The sequence below is a fragment of the Lagopus leucura genome, unplaced genomic scaffold, assembly GCF_019238085.1.
Source record: "Lagopus leucura isolate 7727_CA_CO unplaced genomic scaffold, USGS_WTPT01 Super-Scaffold_739, whole genome shotgun sequence".
Taxonomy (NCBI): domain Eukaryota; kingdom Metazoa; phylum Chordata; class Aves; order Galliformes; family Phasianidae; genus Lagopus; species Lagopus leucura.
The window spans coordinates 427,509-453,401 of record NW_024962255.1 but is presented as its reverse complement, the minus strand read 5'-3'; the positions used below and the strand labels follow the sequence as shown (position 1 = coordinate 453,401).

Sequence of the window (25,893 nt, the reverse complement as noted above, 5' to 3'; positions counted from 1 at the left end):
TTGTGGCCCTCTCTGGATGCTTTGGATGGACTCCAGCAGGTCCATGTCTCTCCTGCACTGAGGACTCCACATCTGCATGCTTATCCTCTAGATGAGGCCACACCAGCACAAAGCAGACGAGCAGGATCACCTCCCTCGTCCTGCTTGTCACGCTTCTTTGGATGCAGCTCTGGATACGATTGGCTTTCTGAACTGTGAGGGCACAGTGCTGCCTCATGTCCAGCTTGCCATCCATCAGCACCATCAGGTCTTTTTCGGCAGGGCTGTGCTCAATCCTTTAATCCCCAGCTTGTATTGGTAGTGAGGATTGCCTTTACCCAGGTGCAGACCTTGCATTAGCCCTGTGGAGAAGGAGGACTTGGTGGTCCTTGTGAACAAGGTGCTGGACATGAGCCAGCAGTGTGCACCCACAGCCCAGAAGGCCAACTGCATCCTGGGCTGCAGTAGAAGAGGGGTGGCCAGCAGGGAGAGGGAGGTGATCGTACCCCTCTACTCAGCTCATGTGAGGTCCCATCTGCAGTGCTGCATCCAGGCTTGGGACCCTCAGCACAGGAACGACGTGGAGCTCTTGGAGCAGGTGATCGGAGGGCTGGAGCACCTCTCCTGAAGAAAGGTTGGGGAAACTGGGCTTGTTAAGCTTGGAGAAGAGAAGGCTCTGGAGAGATCTCATTGTGGCCTTCCAGTACTTGAAGGGAGCGTGTAAACATGAGGGGGAATGGGTGTTTACAAGGGTGAATAGTGATAGGAGAAAGGAGAATGGCTTTGAACTGAGACGGGGGAGGTTTAGTTTGGATATTAGGAGGAAGTTTTTCACTCTGATGGTGGTGATGCACTGGAACAGGTTGCCCAAGGAGGTTGTGTATGCCTCATCCCTGGAGGCATTCAAGGCCAGGCTGGATGTGGCTCTGGGCAGCCTGGTCTGGTGGCTGGTGACCCTGCACATAGCAGGGGGTTGGAACCAGATGGTCGTTGTGGTCCTTTTCAACCCAGGCCATTCTGTGATGATTCTATGATTTGGATTTGTTGCGCCTTATGAGGTTCACCTGGGCCCACTGCTCAGCCTGTTTAGATCCTGATGGCTGGCATCCCATCCCTCTGGTGTGTCGCCGCACCCCACAGCTTGATATCATTGGCAAACTTGCTGAGGGTGCACTTAACTCCACTGTTGAAGTTATTGATGAAGATATTAAAGAGTGTCGGTCCCACAGCACGTATGGAGATGGACACTTGTATCACCTCTTTGATCCTAGTGACAGACATAATATACTGGCTGATATCACCTAGTTCTTTCAAAATTACATTTTACTTTGTCTCTTTGTGTCTGGATGCCTGTTGTGGTGTTACAGTGGATAATCTAAAGGACCAGATAGCTGGTGATGGGCATCTGTCAAGTTCTGCTTAAGAGCAATATACGTAAACAGTCTTCTAAGCTGCCCTTTTGTGTAGGATGGCAATCACTTTCAGAGTGCGACTTCTCTTAGTAATGGTCAGCAAGCATGTACCTGCTAAGAACTGTCTCCGTGAAGCTGTAGTGAATCCACTGTGATGGGCACTCTTTTGTAGGGTGCGTTTGCTCAGTCACAACTATTTCTGTATATAAATAAAAATGTTCTGTTACACAGGAGGCTGTAGAGGATGATGTTCTATGTTGATAAATGTTAGTCACCTATAATGCTTTGCACAGGTTGTTAGATCTGACTAACCCTTGGTAGGAAGATGTCTTTATGCCTTGTGGTTGCAGGCTTACCACTTGTCTAACTTGTCATCTACTTTTTTCATAGATAATTGATTTTATAACTACTTTTTAATAAGAAGCAACTTCTGAAAGCGAAATTGGATAAAATTTATTTTGATTGATGCAGAGTGTTGTGTATTGCCTGGGCGAATTGGTGGAAATGTCTTTGCATGCAACATAACTGATGATGTACTGTTGTCCGAACTAGTTTCGTTTGGTATTATTGATTTGGCTTTGATCAGTTGGTATTAGTCAATTTTATAAGCTGCTAGAGAATATTAAAGCAAGCTTGTTCTTTGTGTTTTTCCTCCCTAGGACAAAATGTTTCACTTTTGGGTAAATACATTCTTCATAGGACTGGATGAAAATTCAGACAAAGTAGAAAATGGAAGTCTAGTTACAGATCAGGAACTTGATGGTATTTTCAGTACAGAGCGCTCAGATAATGACAAGGAATATTTAATCCTTACATTAACAAAAAATGATCTAGACAAAGCAAATAAAGACAAAGCCAACAGATATTTTTCTCCAAACTTCAAGGTCAGTATACATTTCATGTAAACAAAGCTGAAAAGCTGCATGAAGTTATCTGATTTGTTTGTCTTGCTTTACAGAGGAACTGTTTGAAACTGTGCAGAAATCTAACTCACGTATGTGTTTCCTACCACTTAGCCAAAGGTTTTAACTTCCTGAGTGTATTGACTTTTCCAGGAAGCCAGTAAATGGTGTGAGAGTTTTTCTGTGTAAAACTGATGAGAGACTGGGAGAGAAAAGCTTTTTTTTTTTTTTTTTTTTTTTGAGGTATTTATCAAAGCCATTAGAGATGGTTAGTAAGAATTCCAGAGAATCTAACAGCAGTTTTTTTCTGGTACCTGCTGCATTACTGTTAGTGCTGAGCTTTATGCATGATTTCTGAGTTGATTTGCAGAGGTACACACTTCATGGGAACAGCTTATAACCTGAGTTTTGGCTCTGAGGAGAGCGAGCCATTGCCAGCACTGTTCTCAAAATGGAAAGGATGTTTTTGAGCACGCTGATAAAATGTCAGGAGTCCACAACTGTACATATCTGAATGTAGCAGTTACAGTTACCTGATTGTTGCATGGATCAGACCTTAATGCACAAACACGAATCACTGGTTATGGTACTGAAAAAGCACTTTGTTCATTTCTGCAATGTTATTACAATCTCTGTGTTGTCAGAGATGTAGAGGTAGGATGGTTGAAAAGCTGACATGGCTGCAGTGTTATGTCCAGCTGCTGTAGCTCCAGAACAGAAACGGCTGGTGCAGGTGCCCAGAACTTCAGCAGAGCTTGCTGGTGGATCTCTCTTCTCTCAGGAGTAATACTGAGAGTTTGGCTACTCTAAAAGCTCTTTCTTTTCTTTCCAGACTAGGGAGGGGAGCAGTTGTGTCACTCAGGATAGTGAAAGGAGCTGTGCTGTTGCAGATAGCAGTTGTTACCTGTGCTGTGCTGAAGTTCAGGTTACCTTTTTAAATTGTTGTTTTTTTCCTTCCCCAGGTGAAGCTATTTTTCACAAAAACGGTAGAAGAGCCATCAAATCCAGAGGCTAGCAGTTCAACTTCTGTAACACCAGATGTTAGTGACAATGAACCTGATCATTACAGATACTCTGACACCACTGACTCTGATCCAGAGAATGAACCTTTTGATGAAGATCAGCATACGCAGATTACAAAAGTCTGAATATTTTTTTTTTATCGGAGATGAAAAAAAAAAAAATGCGAAGAATGACAAACTTGAATAAACTGAAAAAAGGACCTTTTTAAATGGCAATAGGACATAGTGTCAGATTACCAATTATAGGAACAATTCTTTCCTGACCAATCTTGTTTTGCCCTATAAATCTACAGGTTTGACACTTGTCCAGTTGAATAAAAATGGTTACGTAGCTCTGATATGTATATACCTTTTTGTGTCAAAAGGACATTAAAACTTCAATTAGGAACTATAAATATGGCACTTTCCCATTTTATTCCAGTTTTATAAAAGTGGAGACAGACTTAATGTGTATACGTAGGAATTTTTCCTTGTGTGTTCTGTCACCAAACAAAGTTTTGAAAAAATGCAAATATACAGGTTCACATCCTGCCCCTTTTTTTTTTTTTTTTGCACTTATGTGGCAACAGAAAAGTCTGCAGTTGGCTAAGAGATGTCTCTAGAAGGTTTTACTACATTCTAATGCATGTATTTTGGATGGGGGATGGAAAGTAATGCTCAGAAAGGAATATAGTCTGCTGGAGCTTGGCCTGTGTACCATATCCGGCTATTTATTTGCACCTTTCTTTAGCATGCTGCCGTAATTCATCCTGGACAATTGAAGAGTCGCCGCTGTCACTGCTTGTTGTTTGTGCATTTTATTTAAGTGTAATGGTGCTAGAAAAGGCAGCTAGAGGGAGTGGTTCTGTATAGGGGTACAGGAATGAACCTTCGCAACATCCTAAAGACCTGCAAAATGAAGGGAGAAAAATTATTGGGGTCACAGAAAGGAAACACAGCAACAATGACTTAACCATACAAATGTGGAGGCTATCATCTTAAAATACGGGCTTGAAACAAATTGTTGTAAAAATTGTCGGTGATTCATTAATTGTTTTACTGAATTGTAACGGCTGCTCCATCTCCTGTGTAATCAAGACCAGTGCTAAAAGTCAGTTGCTATTAGTGCATACGTCAGGCAACATCTCAACATTTCTTATTAGGTCTTCAATCATATTCCTGCTGAGAATACTTCATGTGCTGCCTTGCAAGCTTTTTTTTCCTCATTAATATGAAAGTATTTTGTAGTGGTGCACAGGAAATTTCAATTGGAGATTCTCCAGGTTAGTGTTTATTTTGAAGATTTATGATGCATTTATTCAGTCAAACCTCTGTCAGCCATTCCGCCCCTTTGACCTTACACATTGTATTACAATGAGTTTTGCAGTTTTGCACACTTTTCTAAAAATGTCATTAACTGTTAGGGAATTTTACTTGAATACTCAGTACCTACAATATTTTAAAAAGAGACACTGCAGGAGACAGTGTTGAATTCTCAATGCTGTGTCTGTATGAAGATGTGTACTTTTCACAAGCAGAACTTGTCCCAACTGTATTGCTTGCTATTTAAAAAAAAGCAACACACCAACAAAAACCACAAATCAAAACAAACTAGATTTCTCATCTGGCAATGTTGTTTGTTCATAGGGCTTGAGATTCACTTTCAGCATATAATTGCTATGCCCAGACTGCAGATGACTTGACAGTACAACTACTGTTGTATGGACACATGAAGAAGCTGACAAAGATGCTCACTCTGAAGTGCACCAAGGATTGCTGTCCCCAGATTTACACTTGTTCAATTAAAACTTCTCTTACTCAATTAACTTAATAGGGCTGACATTGAAGTTCATTAGCTGTGTTCTCACCTAGATAACAGCAGTGTATGGAATCCATGAGGGCCCTGTACGACAGCATTAATGGTAAGAATTGAAGGAGACGAGGCAGGACTCACTCTTGGCGAAGGAAGGTATCACGTGCTTTTTTGGGATCCGTTGGTCAACTTTGCTCATCGTATTCACGATTCTAACTTCTAACAGAGCTGGTAAATGTTTTCTGACATAGAGATCTGATCAAGCTGTAGTGTCTCAGTGGAGCAGGAGGCTGGTTCCAGTGCTCGCTGTTCCCAGTGGTGTTGACAAGCAGGAAGTGGTTACCTGGGGACATGACGTTAACTCTTACCCTTTTAATCATGTTTCACCCTGTCTGATTTTAACAGTTGGTAAAAAGATTGTGTTGGCTAATAAACAAACCTGTTCGTGCTTTCAAAGTACTGAGATATCGACACCGTTCTGTGTCCTACTTTGAAGTTTGTGATAACAAAATGCATCGGTGTGCTTCCAGTGCGTAATGCCGAGGGCTGGATTGGAAGAGACGTGATGGGCTTTTGCACTGTTATTTTTCCTTTGGAATGTGAAAGGTTGGAATGAGGGTTTTGATTTTGAATGTTTTGATGTTTCTGAGAAGCCTTGCTTACATTTTATGGTGTAGTCATTGGAAATGGAAAAAATGGCATTATATATATATTATATATATAAATATATATTATACATACTCTCCTATAGTTTATTTCAGTTACCACCCCCATAGAAGTTGACAAGAATTACTACGACTGAAAGGTTTTTGAGTCCTTATTAAAACTTTATTTATGACAGTATTCATAATTAGCTTGAAACACATTCTGTAGGTAATCTCTCCTTGAGTTTCTGGACTGTATGCTTAAACTTCTGGATGTGCAGCAGCTTACATGTCTGAAACTACTTGAAGGCATCACTTCTGTAAGAGCTTACTGTTAGGCCCTAAGCATCCTTGGTCATTGGTAGCCCCACTCAAAATATTTGCCACAGCTCTTAAGGGCAGCTGTACAAATAGCATCTGGATTTGAGGCACACGTTGGGAACTGGAGTTCGCATACAGCATCAGATGTTTCAGCTTGGAAAGCAAAATTAAAATCGGATGCTAGCGTGCAAGTTCCATGTTTAGTCGTAGCAAACGTGTGCAATATGCTAACGATGCCTGTGGTTGCCACGAAGTGCCTCGTTTACCTTTACGATACCATTAAGAAGCGTCATGCATGCAGATGGATGGGGTGGAACTGTGCACTAAAAGGGGCTCCGACTGCAGCGTTTGGCAGAGCTGCCTTTCTCTGCCAGTTCTAATTTTCAGTCTGTTTTCATATAGCATATATATATATATATATATATATATATATATATATATATATATATAGATACTAAAAGAAAAAAAAAATCAGTCTGTTAAGCAGCCTTACTCTGATTCAGCCTCTTCAAATACTATTGTGCTGTGCAACAGTGGCTCTGTGTAATGCTATGCACTGAGAATACACAAAACAAAGTATGACATGTACAGGATAATGCCTCATACAAATCAGATGTCCGTTTGTTATTGTGTTTAACAACCCTTTATCTCTTAGTGTTAAAACTCCACTTAAAACTGATTAAAGTCTCATTCTTGTCACTGTGTGGGTGTTTTATTGAAGTATTCTGAGTACAGAATGGTTAGGCAATGTTCTGCTGGTAAGCAAATGATTTTCAGCATGTTTCTTAGAGCTACGGGTGCTTCTGGAAGGAGCTCTGTGTGTATGAGGGTTTTGAGGTAGCTTGGAACCCTTTTCTACTCAGCACCTTTGAAGGAGGACTGGAAGAACGAGCTGTGCGCACTGACCTCCACAACCTGTTTTTTTCCTCCGACACGGTTGTGATGAGGTGCAGGGCTGCCTTCCAGGGGAACTAAATCCTTCTTCAAGAGAACATTTGTGACTTTGTTTTTAATGTTAACTGGTGCATCTCCAGCTCTAAGTCAGCAACAAGCTGCATTTTCCCAGTGGAATAACCCTGTTCTACATGCACTAAGACAAGTTTGTGTTTTCCTATTGTTGCTTGGCTATTTTCAAGCTAGACTTGTTTTCTGCCCTTAAATTAAGGAATACCTTCTCTTTTCCTTCAGTTTTAGGGTGGCCCTTTGAGCTTCCAGGAATAAACTTGTTATTCTTCTTTCCTTCCCCCTGGTTTTAATGTTAGCCCTGTGTTATATCTGGCTAAGCATCAAAATCTGAGATGTTTGGTGCCCTGGCCCTTCCTTGTGAGTGGCACAGTTTAGGTCTTCACACCATTGTGATAGAGCAGCAACCACTGCCCTGTGGTTTGTAAGTACGCACTGCTTCCTTGGGTAGGCTTAGTTTTCAGACAGAAAATGAAAAGAGAGTAGGGCGATGTAGAAAGGAGGGATGGGAAGCAATCTGCACAGCGTTCAGTCTGTTGAGCGGCTTCCTTAAGTACACGCATGTCTGCGAGGAGGTCCTCTTATGAAGATTGGTGGAAAGTGCTGTTGAGATGTGGGTAGAACATCTCCTTTGTTCCCATCCTGTTGCTGCTGGAGGGCGTGTGATCCAGTGCTTAGCCCATCCCTGTACACTGTTCCTGGTAGCACCTGCCCAGCTGTGCTGCTGGTGCTTGCTGGCCCTCGTTGCCCCTATGGGGCAGCAGGCAGCAGCATGCCTTGTGCAGATCTCTTTTTGAAAGACTGCTGTAATGTGGTTGTTAATAATTCACCGGATCTTTTTTTAAAAACTGCGGACTGAGTTTCAAATCACCTCTTTTGGGAGGAGTTACGTTGGTAGCAACCTGGCTTTAAATGCTTTTTCTCATTTTTCTGTAGTTGTTTGGCATTTTGGTGATGAAATGAGTGGTGATGTATGCTACTATAATAAAAATGCACTTTTTTTTCCCCCTCTTGGCATCTTTTCCTTGTGTTTTGAGGCTTTTTGTGGTGTTTTGTTTCTTTTGTGCATTTCTTGTTCTCTGCTCATTTTTCTTTGTGCTTCTGAACATCTCAGGCACTGGTGTCTTTCTTGCAGCATAGGGCAGATGACTCCTTTTTGTTCTCTTGTTCAGCTTTATTTCAGCTTTATTTAGCTCTACTGTGAAGGCATGGCAAGGAGAAAAGGCTTTTAGGCTGCTTTCTTCAAGGAATAGATCTGGAGGAGCATAAGAGCAGCAAGCAGGTTTGGCTCAGCTGCTGATGTGCAGTGGGAACCTGCTCACCTTCATGCAGCCAAATGGGAATGGTGAGTTGTGCAGCTTTATTTTTTGAGGACTCTTCTTGTGCCTTGTGTCACATAGATAGCTCTATGGTGGGAAAAGGTGATACTGAAAATAGATGGGTGGAGACATGGAACTTGTGAAAGGAAAGGAGTGATGGAGCGTGATCAGAGAGATGTGATGAGGTTTTGCAAAAATAGTGTAAAACAGCTGTTGAGAAAGATCTGAGAGCCATCTGGAGGGCTGAGTTCAAAAGGGAGATAGTTTGGAGAGAGGTTGGCTTGAACATCATTGATTTTAGTCATTGGAAGAGTGATGGGCTGGAAATGTGGGAAATGCTGAGTTGGAAAATACTGAGTAATACTGAAGAGTAGAAGAGAAGGGAGGTGCTTCTGCCAGGCTGGGATTGTGTGAACTCCAGAGGGCTGTCTGCTCTACTGGCTCTCAGCTTAGCTCTTCTGTGTAGAAAGGGATGAAAGGTTTGGTGTGAGAACTTGAGATCACAGCTTGTATGCTGTGCCCTGCTTAACGAACCAGGGAATTTGCTGCTTACAGTGTCTCTCCAGGACAATGTCCTACATCAGCACACAGTACATGAATAATGGTACCTGCTGCAAACCAGACTGGTTTCTTCAGGTCTAGTGGAGATGCTTTGCTTCATCATTTCTGATGTCTTCATTGCATCTAATACCTTCTTAAAGACGTCCTTTTGAACTTCTTAAAGACGTTCCTTTCTTGAAAGTTTTGTCCTCTCTTCAGTGTCTCATAACAGCCTGGAGGCTCCTCTGCACCAGAGGATTAAGGCCACTTCCCAAAGTTTCTACAAAATGAGACTTTAAGCTCTGAATCTCATTGCTTGAGTTTGCAGAGAAACATCCAATGACCAGTGCTGCAGTGAGCCCCCATCTGGCAAAGTCTTGGGGATAAGATTTGGAGATCGTATTATAGGGCAATAAGATGGGACTGGGCAACTTTTGTTTAAGTAGGATGAAAAGCCTACTTACTTGATAAAAATCCCAACTTTAGCAGTTTCTCTTGACCAATGTCTGCAAGATTTGCTGGTGGAATTATGGAATTCTTCGTGCCAGCCTGTAGTTTGCATTGCCCCACAGTGCCCAGTGGCTGCATTGATCAAGCAGGTAGAAGTAAATCCCCAGCATTTTTAACTGTCGGCCTGTGGAGGGTATTTTTGGTCATGTGAAACACTAAGGACAGTGACAGCTAGAAGCAGGGTGAGCAATGCTCTCAGGAGAATACTGCATTCCTGCAGATGCCTATTTTGCAGCATCATGGAAATGTTGCTTACGCTCTGCAGGGTCTGTAGTTCAGCCTCCTGTTTGGAACAGAACTAGTGTCCTTCCTCAATCTGGCTTTGTCTGGTTGAGTTGTGATAACTCTAAGGACCTGCTTTTCCTCCTCCTCCTCTTGTCCTCCCTGTCCTCTTTCACAATTGCCTGAAATGGAAATGGATTTGAGGATTGAGGAACCTCATCTGAGCTGTTACATCTGTTGTAAGGTTAGCTTAGATGGAGAAAGCCAAGCTCTTAAGTAAGCAAAGGAGGAAAAAAACGAGAATGCAGCACATCCATGTGAAAGCCACAGTGGTCAGGGTCATATGTTGGGTATTCTTTCTTCCCTAAATAAGTTCTGCAGCAAGAAATTTGGATTATTTAGGTTCAGAGCAATGCAGGAGCACAACTCCAAGCTCCTCCAGAAGGATGGGACTAGTCTGTTAGGACTTTGGCACATTTTGCAATATCGAGGGATGGATGGGTGAATGCTGTCGCGTGCAGATGCATTCACTGTGCTGCTTATTCTGCTTGGTGTTCATAGTCCAGTCCTGCCAGGGAAGTGGGAAGAGGCAGCACTGGGAGGTGCATGTGCCCTGGAGCTGCTTTGATGGCCAGAGAGAGGCTGTGTACAGCAGCATGCCAGAGAAAGGAGGTTGGTTTGGGATCTCTAAGCCAGCCCTGTTTTATAAGTAGAGAGAGGAGGCAAGATGGGAGAGCTTGAGATCAGGCTGGTAATTGCTGTTATGCTTTCTTTGAGAGGCAGTTGAGCTGCTGTGGCTGCAAGGTTTTGCGACAGGAGGAAGGACTGACTTATTAAAAGGAGTCCATGTGGCAAACAAGTTTGAAGAGGAGTGCTTACAGAAGGTGCAACATAAGTGGTTACTAAGAGAAAAGAGCTGACCGTAATGGTTCTCAAAACCATGGTATGAAACGTGCTGGCCACATCAGCAGGGTGAGGAAGCAGCCTGGGCAAACCAAAATCAGATCATCTGCTGATGGTAAGATGCCCAGGGCGTGATTTTGCTGGTGGCAGCAACCTGATGTTCCTGCTTTGATACTCATCGAACTTCTGAGGAGTGTGCTTTTCTAATCAGGTTCATGGCCTTTTCTTCAGATGAAACAACATACCCAGTTCATCTGATATGTGCCTGCAGCTGAACTTTTTATCTAGTAGCCTGCTTCCTGCAGCAGTTCTGTGAGCTCGTTTGGACTTGCACAATTCCAAGCCCATAGATTGGTGATCAACACTGACTGCTGCTTTGGTGCTCCCCGTCTGATGCCCACTGCTCTGGGCAATTTCTCTCCAAAAAACTGCTCGCAACGGTGACTCATGGCAGAAGTGGGCCTGTTGCTGCTTGTCACTTCCTTCTGGTAAAAGCCATTGCTGTTCAGCATGTTTGCACATCTGCTTGTTGGGCTAGAGTGATTGATTTAAAATTGTGTGCATTCATGTGCAGCAAACTTGAGAAGTCTAGTTCCCTTCCATGTGGAGCACGTGGTTCCTTTCCACTTTCTTAATGAAGAATTAAGAGACCCTAGGGATGAGACGCAACCCGATGATGGGAGCAGTTACACCATTGTGTATTTGGGTAATACCTTCTGACTTCACTCTTCCAAAAGTTTGGACAAAGCGAGATTGGCGAAGCAGCAGGGAGAGCTGGGAAGGTGGAGGTGAGGCAAAGTGAGATGGAAGGGAGATAAAGAATGCTATGTGTCCAAATAACTGAGTATCCGAAGGCAGATCTGAAATTTGGCAGTGATTTGACAACTTGATACAGTGGTTGTTTTTTTTTCATCTTGGCATCTTGCTGCAGGTGTAAGAATAACAGTTTTGAGTACGCATCTGTGCAGCAATACAACTGTTTGACTTCATGATTACTGAAAGTGCTGTCCTGCCTCGGTGGCTGGAGACAGCTGTTCAGAGATGATTAAGAGCAGGGTGCACGTATAAGAGATCAGCCTGCACCCAAAACCAGTTGGTGGCTCGGGATTTCCTGAACTGGCTGCACTATTTAGTAATTTTCAGTGTATTTCTTTTCAAAGCACAGGTCCAGTGTCCCTTCAAACTGATGCATTCTTTGCAACCACTGCCTCTGGGTAAGGGTTTTCACAGATCTTAAAGATCTAGGGTGAGAAGCAGCAGCTCCTTAATGAGTTTTACTACAAAATGCAGTTAATCACTTCTGGTTATTGCACTGGAAGAGACAGCGGGAGGCCAAATCCTCTGCTCTTCCCTTCTCTTCTACTTGTGATTTTGGGGTTCTCTGGCAAAGGCATCTCTTCTCCAGGCTGAAGACTTCTAGTTTGAATTTTACTTGGCAAAGCAATACTTTGGTAAAAGAAAGATGGGGAAAAAAAAAAAAATCTCATGTTTTATACCACAGTAAAAGCATCTTTATAGAAGTTATTTGCACAGCCACTACATTCTGCCTTGGTACTTAAATGGCAGCTGTGACTTATGGTCCTGTACAAAGTTTTCATTTCCCATGAGGTTGTTCAGTTTTGGGTCATCCTCTGTGTGAGGGATGTAACTAGTGGCATGTCATTGACACCTGGTGAGGTGCAGATGAGTTACTCCAGGAGATTTATATGTGCAACAGGCCATTGCATGTGCCAACAATACAGGTCTTTGATAGTGTATGCGTACAGTATGCTGCATGTATAGTACAGGCAGATAGGCTGTCGATGTAGATGATGCAATATTATTGGTAAAAATGCTATTTCTCTTTGGACTCTGTGTTGAATCTAACATCGTAAGAGTGTAATCATCATTTTCAATCTCAAGCGCGTGTTTGCTTCTCTTTTATTGAAGCCCGCTGAGTAGCTTAATTGGGAGACTTGCTCTTGGATAAATGTTTTGAATAATGAGACAGTCTAGCAGTGCTTCTGCCTAGTAATACTTTTTTTTTAATCACATGTTGGAGTTGGTGCTCTGTCTCTGCACCATGTTCATGAGATACTCCAGGCCTATATTCCTTGTTAAAAGCTATCAGCTGCTGCTTCAGGTCTGGAATGACCCGTGCAGGAGCACTGCCCATCTGCAGCCTCCAAGCTTGTTGATCTCTCTGTAGCTGCAGCTTAGCTTTTGTTCCACTTGCTGCTGAAAGCTGATTTTTATCTTATTTGTGGTTGTTCACTGTGAGCTGATGTGGTTCCCACTTTGATTTCTGGTGCAATGCATCAGACTCACTGCAACTGGCAAAGATTTTTGGGGCTCCTGCGGAACAGCTGGGGCCTGAGAAAAATCTGGTTTGTTTGAGCCCTTTTCCCTTCTTCCACGCAGAAATAATCTACTCTGTTGGCTGCTGCTCTAGATTTCTCTAAATTGGTACCTGCCTCTTCAGGGCTGAAAAAAAGCAGCTGTAATCCTTCAGTCCAACCTCCTCAGGCTTCCTCATTCAGAGCCACTTCTGTATGCAACATCAGCTTGAGCCAAAGCATCCTTTTAAGGATTTTTGATCCTAAATATGCTGATCGTGGATCATTTCAGCCTGGAGGTGGCAGACATCTGGCTTTGATCTATGACCTTTTATTGTAGAAGCCTCTAACCAACCACAAGGCCATATCCAGCACCCACGAACCTCAGGTGTAAGCTGTGTGCTGATGCATTGAATGGTAAATCCATGGTAGATGCTATCAGGTGGCTCTCTCCTCCAATGCCCATGGCCAGTCAGTACAGGCTTTGCTCTTCTTTGTGTGACAGTGGAGGCCAAATAATGGCCCGTTCCATCTCTTGATATTTTGCAGTGTCCATCTTTCCTTGCCCATCATGTACTCCCAGTGAGTACTTTCCCCTCTGTTCTCTCCTTGTCGCTTTTCCTTGTATCCATCTGGTTTTCTTTTATTTTGCTGGAATCCTGGTAATGTGTCCAAGTCTGAAGCCTGCAGTTCATTCCTTCTTCACGAATGTGTTCTAACTTTACTCTATATAACAAAGTTAAATATACTGTTTCGATTGGGTCTCTGTTCTGTATTTGTGTAACAACTGTTTGTTCATATCAAAGCTTGTATGTGAAGTGGAAGGAAATGTTATTCAGATGTGGGACCAGCTCTGCACTTAATTCTGTGGATTATATATTTCATTATTTTATTGAGTTAGACACCAAAAAAGAAGCCCAAACTGATTTTTCTTTTTCTTCATCCAGCAAGTCTCTTTGCCAACACATCTCTGACTCTCACCAAATCTGAGGCCTGACAAAGCATAAACCCACCAGGTTTTCATGGGGCTTGCATGTGCTTGGACTTTGCCAGTTCTTACATAGGAATCTTTTGGCTGTTTGGATTAAACTTGGAATAAGTTAAGCAAATAAATTAACCTGTATATGCCACGCAGATGAAATACATTTTCCACAAGTCCATTAGGTGATAGCTATGGGTCAAATCAGCAAGAGATATTTGCAACCTCATCTAGGGTCTTTCCAGCCTCTCTCCCTCCTCCAGGCTACCAGAGTTATCCATTGAGCTGGGATGCTGGTGGTTTTGCAAACCCATGGATGCTTTGAATATTAAGGATTCCTACTCTTTATATTCTTTTGAAATGAAGAAAGAAAACAAAAGATTTTCAGATTTTAGCATCCCTGTGTCCATGACAGACATTGCCAGTGGAGCATCCTGTGTTCAGTGGCGCTTGGGATGGAGGTTCAGCTATTGGCCTCCTGTTAGGTGCAATGGAGACTCAAGCATGTTGTTTTCCTCTGTAGCTGGGAAAGAGCTCATCCTCTCCTCCACCAAACACTGCTGAGGGCCCCACAGCTTACACAGAGAATCCTCCATTCAGATGGATGTTTTTGCATGAAAACTTTTGCCAAAAGGGTGAGTTTTTCTGAGAACAATAAAATCACGAGCTGCAAATATTTCTCTAAGTTCAATTTAATGGCAATGGTCTTCCAGACCATTCTGTAAAATGTGGCCACAAATTTGTCTAATAGAATAGGAAACTATTCTTTTTCCCCCTGTAAATGAAGGATCAATAGCATGTTTAACCTCCGAAAAAGTGCTGTGGAAGTCCAGTAACACGCAACTCTGCCCAAGTGTGCAGAAACTGGTAGAACAAGGTCTCCACTGCCAACAAGCTGGAAGCTGATGTGATAGGAGATCAGCCTAGAGTTAAGATGAATGCGGCAGCCAGACAGAAGATGATGCTGCTTGGAATTGCAAGGGCACATCTGCTCAAGCAGTACTGGAGTCTTGCACTAAGTTAAAGGGTACTGCTTTTCTGGGGATGTGACAGTGACTGTCAGTGACAGTGACCAAAACTGGCCATCAAGGACCTCCCAGATGCCCAGCTTGGGTTAGAAGGGTTTGTTCGTTTGTCCTTGTGATCCTCAGGAAAGCTTTTGCTTTCTGAAGTTGCGTTATTTTTGCTATTTGTTCACGATACTGTCAAAAGACTTGAGCTTTTATCTTCAGATGCAAATAATTTCGTTGTCAGTGTGTAACTTGCTGCTAGCTCAAGCTTGATTGACAGTATCTGATTAATGAAATTGTCAGTAAAATTTCCAAGTGTCCAAGTCAGCTTCAAGGCAATCAGTGATTAAAGCATAGCTGAAGGTCAATGAAGCTCAGGATTTGCCCTGCCCTTCACTCTTAAAAAAAGAGCCTGGAAGCTCCTAAAGTACCCAAGATGCCTTTGAAAGTGGAGCTCCCTGTTTGCATGGATGTAACCAAAACCCATGTTTCTAAACAGACTCAATTAAACCAAGATAATATCCCAGGGAAATTCAGATTCAGAGGCTTGTGATTAATTAGGTATTAGACTCACTGAAAATTTTTCTGAACAAACTAAAAATCACCAGAACTTTCTTGCTGTACAAACCTTTCCTCAGCAGTGCAGTTTCACTATTACATAGTTTTATTTGCTATTGTGTATATGAAAGAAAATATAATCACTATTATACGTAACTTTAATCTACACAGTTCTGTGAAATCCTGTATGCTTTCCAATAGGAAATAAGAAAATGTAAGCCTTGCTAAAAATATCAGTGTTGAGTATTGTGCATAGTGATGGCAGGATGGCTTGTGCATTAGATTTATTCAAGAGACGTTTCCTCTTAAAAAAAAAAAAAAAAAAAAAAAAAAACCAATAAAACAACACACTGTCTCTCTGGAGAGTAGCAAGACTTTCTCATGGAGAAAGACATAGAAAGTGGCGTGTTGCTTTTGATCTTATTCTACACAGTTGAGGAAGAAGGATGCTGAACTTTCCCGCATCAGAGATCAGAGCAGATTTGGGTTGTCGCAGACTGCGCTGGTGTCTGTTAGAAATTTTCTGACCAACACTATTTGTCTTAATTCTCAGGAATGCTGCTTGCTCTTCAGAATGGAAAAATGTTCTATTTTTGGCCATGACAACTTTTCTGGGAAAAAAAAAAATTATTAAACAAAGCATGGCAAGGGTTCATGTGTGTAGGTCTTCATAATGTGTAGTGGGAATGGAGAGAGGCTTAGCAAATAAACTTCAGACAGACACATGAGGAAGCTATTAATGCTGTTCTTGCAACTGAAGGCTAAGAAAATGCATCATTAAGTGGATTATCTGGAGACCCTGGTGCGTTGGAGTGGAGGCAGACTTGGGTGTATGTGAAAATATCTCTTTGACCAAAAAAGATCAAAACAAAAGACAAAACAAATAAACATGTCTCAAGAATGAGAGAGTGGTGGTGGATCAAAAAACCATCATCGTTCAGGAGCTTTGGGAAGCCCTGCATAAGCAAAGGGCCAACAATGTGGCAGATACCCAAAAAGCTGTTTGGAGCTCAAGGCTCCAGCCATCGCTCTGGTTCCTGGTGTAGAATCAGCCGGCAGTGAGGCTGCTCCCACCTAGCCTGTGGGAAGAAGTGATGATGTAGAAGGATGTTGCCTTCTTCTATAAAGAGCAACCATTTGTTCTTAGGGGCTGGCTGTGGTTACTTCCATGTGTGATGTCCTTTGAGTGATGAGTTGTTTCTTAACATCCAACCAGAACCCCAAGCCTATGAACCATGGCCATGACCCCTTCTGCTCACCTTTCACTTCCAAGAAGAGCTTGACCGCATTCACTGCTGCTCATGTTGTGACTGAGAACTATTCCTCACCCTCCTCAAGCCCAGCTCCCTTTCATCTTCTCTTGGGCTGGTTGCTCCAGGCCTTGACGCAGAGCCTTACCAAGGTCTTCGCATCCGTCTTGAATTGGGAATTTATCTGGAAAGATCATCCAGATGTGACATCATGAGTGGTGAGCTAGTATGTTCATAAATTCTAGCCCTGGACAGCGGATTGTGCAGTGTCTGCAGTGTGATCTATTTCAGATCGGACAAAAAATCTAAGTGTGAGTGAGTGTATTTCAAACCCAAAGTTGCATGTGCATTTACACAGCTTTAACCTTTTTGGGCAAACTGGAGTTAGACTCCAAGACAATTTTAGTCAGAAGGGTCAAACTGGTTAATCTGGTTCTAGGTGATGGTTTGGAGGAAGATGAGATTGACTCTGCTTTTTGCTGTTGCAGGTGATGCTGTGTGCTAGAAATGTTCCATGGATATAGCCTTCTTGTCTCCTTTATAAAAAAAAACATCGACTGGGGAATCTTAAGTGTGTTTAGAGTCTGAGATGAATGACCCTCAAACTGCTTTCCTTTAGCAACCGCTCTACAAAAATTCTGGTTTGAAATCTCTCTGAAATACTTTGAAGTAGTGCTAGAGCAGGAAGTTAATTAGGGCTGCTTTGATATCTTACAGCATGTTTTAACAGCTGCTTCAGAGGCTGCTCAGACAGCAAGAGCTAACGTGGTTTAGTGCGTGCTCCTGAAAGTCTGCACTGCCTCCACCAAAATGTCTCTGTGTGCCACTGCTGAGGCTGGTTGTTTTCTTTTCTGAGAGTTTGCGTGCATGGGGACTTGGGAAAATAAAATAACCAAACCTCGTTGTACTGCTGCTTTTTGTCTTTTTTAAGTAATAATAATAATAATAAAGTTAATGCTGCGGTGCTGCAGCCACGTTAGAAAATCTCCCTGTTTCTCATGTCTGTTTTCAGTTGTCATTTTCTCAAGCTCTCCAACAGGCTAACATTTTCCATGGCTTGTTTGCAGTTAAATGACTTTCTTGGATATTTTTAAAATAAAATCACAGCAATGAAGAAACATGAGCTGTCTCTTCTCAGTGGAGAACATTAATACAGCCCAGAAGCAAAGATTTGCCTCTGCTGATCTGCTCACTTTGAGGAAAGTTCTCGTGTTTGCCTTACTGTGATGATCAGTGGTTGGATGTGGGCAATGTGCTCAGTTGTAAGGAAAAAAAGACTCACCTACTGACGGGTTTCCTTCTTGTAGCTGTAACTTTTATCCTTCTTTTTTTTTTTTTTTTTTTTTTTTTTTGTTCTCGTTTTTGTTTTTGATTGATCTTCAAACTACTCACAATTTTTGTGTTTGTGTTAAAATAAAATGAAAAGGCCAGTGGGAGGTTGTGTAGGAGGTTGTCTGACTTATGTACTTACAACTCGGCTCTCAGCTTAATACACATGTACCTAAAATGGGCAAAAAAAGCTTATATTGGCCACAGAACAGGACTGTAAGCAACAGTTAGCTTTGTCACAGGAGTGGGGAGATATCTGGGATTTTGCATTACCCTTCGCTCCTCCTTATTTGGCTTTGTGTGAGCTTTCAGGGAAAAAATTCCAGCAGGGGCTGAGCTGTAAACACAGTCAGCCACTGCAAATCTGTGGTGCTCTGCTGAAGGGGCTCGAATCGGACCGATTGACAGCAGCAGGAGGATCGAGCTTTCCGCATCTGTGACAGGTAGGACTGAATCTGCATCCAGCCGGGTGGAGGATGAGCAGTCTCCACTTACTTGTCTTTGAAGATGTCCTGGGCTAGAGCTGGAGGCCAAGCCCTGCCAGAGCCCACTCACATCACCGAGCCTGCCAAGCAAGAGCCTGGGCTGTGCTGCTCCCATAACCCCTGGCCGCAGGCCCACTGGCTTCGGCGACGGACTCAGCAGCATCTGCTTTGTCCATTAGTATAGCACTCCTCTCCTGGCCTCTGGCCTGTGCCTTTGCTGCCATTGATTAGCAGCGATTTCCTTCCCAAACCCGAGTGTTTGCCGGACGCCAGATTGGATGCAATCTGCCTGCTGTCACAAAGCCGTGGTGTGGGTGTGCACACAGGCGTATAAATAGCACTGACTTGCTGCCCTCCTGGACGTTTCAGGAACTCCTCTGCTCTTGCTGAAGTTCGGATTGCCTTCGGATGTCTTCCCTTTGAGCTCATGAGTATAAACTTATCTCACACCTCGCCAGTTTTTGACTCCTAAACCGCGTTCTCATGTTTGCGTGTTTCCCCTGTTCAACTTCAGCAGTCTTAGCACCAGGCAGGTACCTTTTAGCATCTCTGTTTGCTCTCCTGTCACCGTCCCATCGCTTTGCAAAGCCCCTTGGAAAATCTCCCTGTCTGGTTGCCGGATGCAGACTTCAGCTATTCCCAAAGCCAAAAATACTGCACCTAATTTAAAACAAACTGAAGCCAGGGCATGGGGCTGCTGTTAATTATATTTTGCAGATGAAGTACTTGTGAGCCATATATTTGGTTAGAAACTAAATCTGTGGTTAGAAACCAAATAGATGATTTGGTGAGGAAGAGTGTGCTATGATTCAATGCTGTCCAATGCAGGGCTATACTCAGAGCTAATGTTTCATTTGGGGGTGAAAATTGAAGCTTTTCTTGCAAGAGTCAATAGAGACTACTACAAGCTAAGTTGCTGTGAGTGAGCCCTGCCAACGTGCTACAGGGTATGGAAGAAGCAAAAACATGAAATAGCTTGTACCTGATCACCTGATAAAAGTTACTACTGCTGCATCTGCAATATTTGTACTTACTGTTTATTAATATTACTAATTGTTAATTCTATTTGTCATGATCTTTGTGTTTCACAGGAAATATCACTGGTTTCTCTGCACTGGAAAGCTAATGCCTGTGTTACTGTTTATGAAATGCTTATTGTCTCCTTGGAAAGAAAGGGAAGTTTTAAAATGCTTTCTTAAATCTCTTGCACCCTTAAAAAATTTTCTCACCCAGTGACCCAGATCTGTGATCCTTTAAAGCTCTAGAAAACTCATCATTAAAAACTTTTCTTTTTTTTTTTAAATGAAAAGATTGCTAATTACTTCTTATATCATTAAGGCAGCGCCAAATCTCTTCACCATTAAGGCTATACCCTGTCTGAATGGCCAAGCTGTGGTATTTGGGACAATTGCCAGAAAAGCGAATGGACAGTCCTGGATGAACTCTTCTATGGCTTGGTTTCTCCTTTGCTGGTTATCTGACTTAACCAATTTTCCTATCCAGCCCCAAGATGAAGAGCAGTGATGTGAAACTGCATCTGAGACCACAGTGGCCCAAGCTGGCTCCATTGTGTCATTTCCTCCTCTTCCCCTGGTTGTCAGGATTTGCGGTAGTAAGCTGCTTGGTAGGATGTGAAGTTCAGCTCTTGTGCTGCACGGACACACTGGGTTTGTCTAACACAGCATGTGGCTGTACTATAGTGTTTCCAAAGGAGGTGATTCAGAAGCCATACCTCCATTTAGCAGAGCACTGTGACATGGAAGTGAACTAAAGCACTTGAGAACATGAAGAAGTGTATAGCAAAGGAGGGAGGATGGGACTTAGGATCAGAAAATAAGTTAGGTCGGAAGAGCTGTCGGAGGCTTCTAGACCAGCCTTTGCTCAATACCAGGCCACCTGTGAAGCTGTATCATACCAATGCCACGAGATTCTACCTGCAAACTGAGGTTGGGTGGGATGGCTCTTCTGGTACTTTACAATGCTGATTTTGAAGACCTGCTTAGAAAGGCATGTGACATCCAGGATCATTCTTGTTACAGATGTATCTATCACAGAGCTGCGGAAAGCTTGTGATGAGGAAGGGAACAATGCTCTTGAATGTCAGCAGGTCAGTGTCCTTCCAGGAAAAAAAAAAAAAAAAAACAAACAGAAATAGTAGTGTTTGGCACAAACAAGAGAGCAAACACATCTCCCTGAGCATCTGAATTGCCATCTGCAATAGAGAGACAGGGTAAAGCTTGTTTGCCATGGCAGGATTGAGGGTGATGCAGTCTGTCAGAATTATGAAATATTCTTGGAACTGCTAAATATTATAGATGCTAATTCCACTTTGAATGTATCCTGGAGCCAGATGAAATCTATTGAACATCAACTTGACACAAAATGAAATGGCATCGATGTGGGAATTAGCTCCTGCTTGGTCTCAGTTTCCTGGGACTTGCTCAAGGATGATTTACCGGTTGCTTCTAACTCTATAATCTAGTATGGTGAAAAAGACAAGTGAACATAGAAGGGAAGTCAAACTCACGACTTAAACGAAATGAAGCCTCAAAACAGTCTGCAGGAGATGAAAATAGCAAGTGGAGAGACATGGATGTGAATGAGATGTTAGAAGTTGTTAATAACAAGGAAGCTAAAGGAAACAGCAAGAAATTTTTGGCCAGTAGCATTAAAAAGTGAAGATAAAAGCCACTGTCCCCCCTGCTGCTTCCAGTCCTCCACTGTCACCATCTGAAAACCTGAGTCTTCAGATAAGTAGAATTAGTTCACAGTGAACGCAAAGAGTGTTAGACCTTAGATGACAAATTACATTGGTATAAATTGACCAGGAAGGCAACCATGAGGAAGATTTCTGCTTTTGGATTAAGGAGCTCCTGAGAACTTTGAAGGAATCTGAGGAGCTCTAAGGGCTGCTGAGAGCTACCAAACCCCACTGTTGAGATATTTTATCACCCAGAGAGAATGCAGGAAGACAACACAAGCTGTTGAAAAAGTGCAGGTTGACCAGGTGTGTGTGTAATTAACTCTGCTCGGTGGGCAGCCACAGGAAAACACCTATTCTAGCTTTTTCTGCTCATGATAGGTGAGACTTAAACATGGAATTTTGTGCAGATTAAGTCCATAAAAGCATTATATTTGATCATGTAGGACAACCTGTATGGGAAGCATATAAAAATGTGCATGAAGCATTAGTCTGGTGGGACTGGACAAGCCTCTAAGTGTAATTGCAGGGTATGATTCCCAAAGTGAGGATCTGGCTTGTATCGGTCCTTGGCCATGTGTTATTTTTTATACAAAAATAAGAATTTTCTTCAACTTTTTAATATAAAATACAAAGCCTGTGCTACAGGTTTGCAGGTGGAAGAGGCCAAGAGAACTGCTCCCATGGAAGTGACCATCATGCTTTATCTTGCCTACACAAGCCTACAAGTTACACGAGACCACATCCTGAAGCAGACCAAGCCCTCCCAGCTTTAAGTGCTTCCATATCACACAGTAGATATTTGCATTGCACTTCATTCCCAGTTGTGGTTTTGTGTTTTTATGAACTTCTGTGCTGATGAGCTTTCCCAGAGCTTGGCCTTGATCCCACTGCACAAATATCATTTTGTGCTGGTGCTGGTGCTTGCCAAATAGTGTCCAGCTCTGTGTTTCACAATGACAATGGGTCCCATCTGTTGCTCAGGCTCAAGGTCCCAACATATGAGTAAAGGGTTATTTTGGAAAAAAAGGAAGTTTTCTTGTAAATAAGAAGTCACACACTAATAAAATCAAGGTAGAGTTCAGAAAGACCAAGTACAGAATTTGGGTAAATCATGTAAGGCCTCCTCTTTTGTCTGCTGCCTCCACCGTGGCCAGCTGCAAAGCTGAATAACGACCCTGGGAGCAAGACAAGATGCTATTCTTAAAGTCAGAAGAAAAATACCCCAGCATGCAAGGACTCAACACCTGTTCATGACCTTGGCACTGAGGCTGACATTACAGCAGGAGCTGCAGGTTCCACCAAATGCTGAAAGCACCAAAGAACAGCATGCTGTCCAATGCAATGCTTAATGTACCCAGGTAATAAACCATCACAACTCTCAACTCCTAAGTCTTTGGTTTACATTTAGAATTTTGCTAAAATCTGTTCTCCCTTTGAAAATCAAATGGTTTTCACAGAGGAACAGATTATGACCTTGTTGAACTGTGATTCCCTAAGAGCAACCAAACCGCTAATGACAGATGTGCGGTTATTTTTGGATGCCGAGTTCCTGTTACTTGGTTTGTTTTCAGTTTTTCTTGAGTGACTCTGGCTATGGAGATCTGTGGTTTCTTTTCTGGATTTGATAACAGGGACAAAATTGAAGGACACTTGAAACCTCAGCACAACTTGCTGCTTGATTCTATAGACTTCTGAAAATTTTTCTCACAGTGGAAATTTGGGTGAAATAGGAGCTTGCCTTTCGAATGTAGTTATGACAGGGGACAAAAAGGAGTGAAGAGCAATAAACATAAAGAAAACTATGCATAAAATTCATCCTGAACACTGATCTGGAAGCAGAATTATTTTTTCTTGCTAATGTCAAGAGTGACTCAGTCCTGTTATTTGACTATGCTGCAAAGAGGGCAGACTGGGTTTGATCTTCAGGAGGCCAATGGTCTAAACCTGTCTGAGTAGCTTCCAAAAGCTTGTCTTTAGAGGTGACACCAGTGCAACTTTGTAAACATGCCATGATGATCTGGATAGCCTGTGAGGTATGGAATCTACATGGGTGACATTGGATGGAGAAACGGCACGGGGAAAATGGAGAGAAGTGTTGAGCTGATCCAGAGCCAAAGTGTAAGCAGCAGCTCAGGGATGGGGATAATTCTGTGTACATGGCACTGGGGAGGTCACACCTGGGTCCTCAGGAGGGATACAAGGGAGAGATCTGCAAATGGGCCACACTGGGCCCTGGGCTAGGGCAGAAGCCCAGGCTTCTTTTCAAGGAAATTGAAAACAGTGGGTTTTCTTTTTGAGGAAATTTTGAAATGGGTGTAAGGAAATCCTCCCTGCAATACACATTTCAACAAAATACAGTGAACCTATATACCTATATAACCAAGATAAAAAGAAGTCTTCCAGAGATGGTTGCAAGCATCTATGCACAGCTGCTCAGCTGAGATTCCACAGACTGACTCAAAATACAGAGGTCTGAATGACTGATTTTATTTAGAAAATTTCAAATCCACTTACTTTCCAGCTGTGCTTGTTGTGCTCAATTATTAACTTCCTTCACCTAATTTACAGTGTGTCAGATGCTCACACCCAGGAAGTGTCTGCTTGCATAACTGAAACTTTTGCAACTTCAGTGTTCAGTGGTAACTTCAGCTTCAATTTTTTTCTAAATTGTGCTTTGCTGCCTCTGTGGTGCGTGCAGATTCATAGTGATACCTAATTCCTAAGCTGAGTAAAACAGACTTGCTCTCTTCCTGTGACAGGTGATCAAAGCTCTGAACAACAGCCATGTGTAGCTGGGAAGGGGCAAAAAAAGTACACTGGGTGAAAATGTGAAGCAATGGCAGGCAGCTAGGCCACTCAGATAGGAGCCAGATCTGCCTCCATGCTGATTCTTGAATTCATTTGTTTCATCTGGGCAATTGGCATTGCCTACGTATTACAGAGTGATAGCCAAGTGTTAATCTCAAGATCATTTATTGGATGTCATATTAGAAAAATATGACCGACACTAATTAACACTTGGAAAATAATCTTGCTGTTTAGTGATAATTTCAGATTTAAGGTTTCACCTGCAAGTAGAGCAGAGATGTAAAGCACATCCTGTAAAGGCACTGCTGGCTTTGATCTTGGGTGTAGGGTCCCCGTGTGCAGGAGCATGGATCCAGCCCTCTGTATCCCTGCTTCCATCACTGCTCCATACTCTCATGCTGTGAGATCTCAAGCCCAGGCTCTGCAACAGGGTCAAGTTATGCATTTGTGTTCTGCTAGTGTGGTCATTTGGATCCTTTGGAAAGCCTTGGGTAAAGGGAAACAGTGTCCTCCATGCAGCCAGAGCCAGCTTCTGGGGCTTGGGAGATGATGACCACACTGCTGGACTGCTTCTAATTTTGAGTTTGTTGGAACATATCACAACCAAGCACCAAGGGAAAACCCTAAGCATTGCTTATTCAGACACCAGGAAGTGAAGGGTCTTGTCTGAGCATCTTGCCTTAATGCAACAATTAGTTGTAATTTTGCAGAAAAGGGGAACGTCTAATTTTGAGCTATCAAATTAGCATTTTTAGTGCAAGCTCTGTACACTAGAGGGTACAGCTGCTCTTCTCCCACTTCTCGCTGAAGCGGGAAAAGAGCCACAGAGCCATAACACCCTGCTGAGTCTTTGGGCTGCCTGTGGAGAAGGGAGAAAGGTGGCAAAGATCTCACAGTGAGCAAGACGGGCTTTGCTTGCCCCTTCAATGCTGGACTGGCAGATGCCAAAGCTGTTCTCGGCCCTTCAGTGAGGCCAAGGACTCCTGTGGATGGGAAGGTTGGACTAGGGCATCTCAGTGTCCCCAGGCTGGAATCTGATGTTGGCTGCCTGAGTGGGATTAGTAAGCAATAGAGGAAGTTGTCATTTGCCTGCTGATGCAGACAAAGAAGAAATGCCCAATATGAACCTAGCACGGGAGCTATGGAGAGCTGCCAGGCAAAACAGCACCTGCTCCAGCATCAGTTAGCATGAGGTGCATCAGCACATCTTCATGTGGATAACTGACGATAAATTATTTGGGGTGGAGAGAGCATCTGAATGATGCTGTCTGTGTATGCTACAGGACAGAACACACGGCTTCCTACCTAACCTCTCTAATCCAGGGGGCAGCACAGAGGCTCTGCTATGGACGTAACTATTTTGAGGCAATTACAGCTCCTGTATAGCATAAGAACAGAGCTATTCCCGATTAAACATATGTCTGAAGTGTTATCTACAGCCTGTGTTTCTTTGCTTTTCATTTGATTGCAATCTCGAACAAAAAGATATGTACAAAAATATGGGATGGGTTAAATTGCAGGTGCTGAAAGTGTGCAATAATGAGAGAGTTATGTGGGCTCTACTGGCTTCTGTATTTAATAGCGATACGGATAAAGCTTTCCTCAAAGAAGAGATCTAATGTGCTTTTCAGCAAGCTATGTTCCTGTACCAAAGCCCTGCGATGCAATGAGCAGGCTTGCACCTACCACGTGCTGCCATTGCTTCACACTTAGAAAACCTTGTGAGGTACTTGAACAAAAAATTGTGAAAATTGGTGTTCCTTAATTTACTACAGTACTTTAATGATGGGTCAAGATAATTTTTTTTACATAGTGAACAGCTTGAGCATTGTTGGTATATGTAAGATACTGAAGACTTTATCTGAAATCACAAAAACAGCTGCTGAAACAAAATTTGTGCTCTGGCCAAATATATGGAAACAAGAG

General features: G+C 42.8%; 1 protein-coding gene and 1 long non-coding RNA gene across 2 annotated transcripts in view; both read left to right on the top strand.

The window, feature by feature from the left end:
- PTEN (phosphatase and tensin homolog) overlaps positions 1-6,771 on the top strand; it is a 45,042-nt gene extending 38,271 nt beyond the window's left edge. Inside the window, exons 8-9 of the mRNA XM_042862800.1 lie at positions 2,051-2,275; positions 3,256-6,771. Of these exons, the coding sequence (XP_042718734.1) occupies positions 2,051-2,275; positions 3,256-3,441 (411 nt within the window). The 3' untranslated portion in view covers positions 3,442-6,771. The remainder of the gene's footprint in view (positions 1-2,050; positions 2,276-3,255) is intronic.
- A 5,566-nt stretch (positions 6,772-12,337) lies between these two features.
- On the top strand, positions 12,338-17,755 carry LOC122175663. Its single transcript, XR_006177466.1, has 2 exons — positions 12,338-14,458; positions 16,608-17,755. It is a non-coding gene; the product is annotated as an uncharacterized LOC122175663 (long non-coding RNA).
- Positions 17,756-25,893: the final 8,138 nt, after the last annotated feature.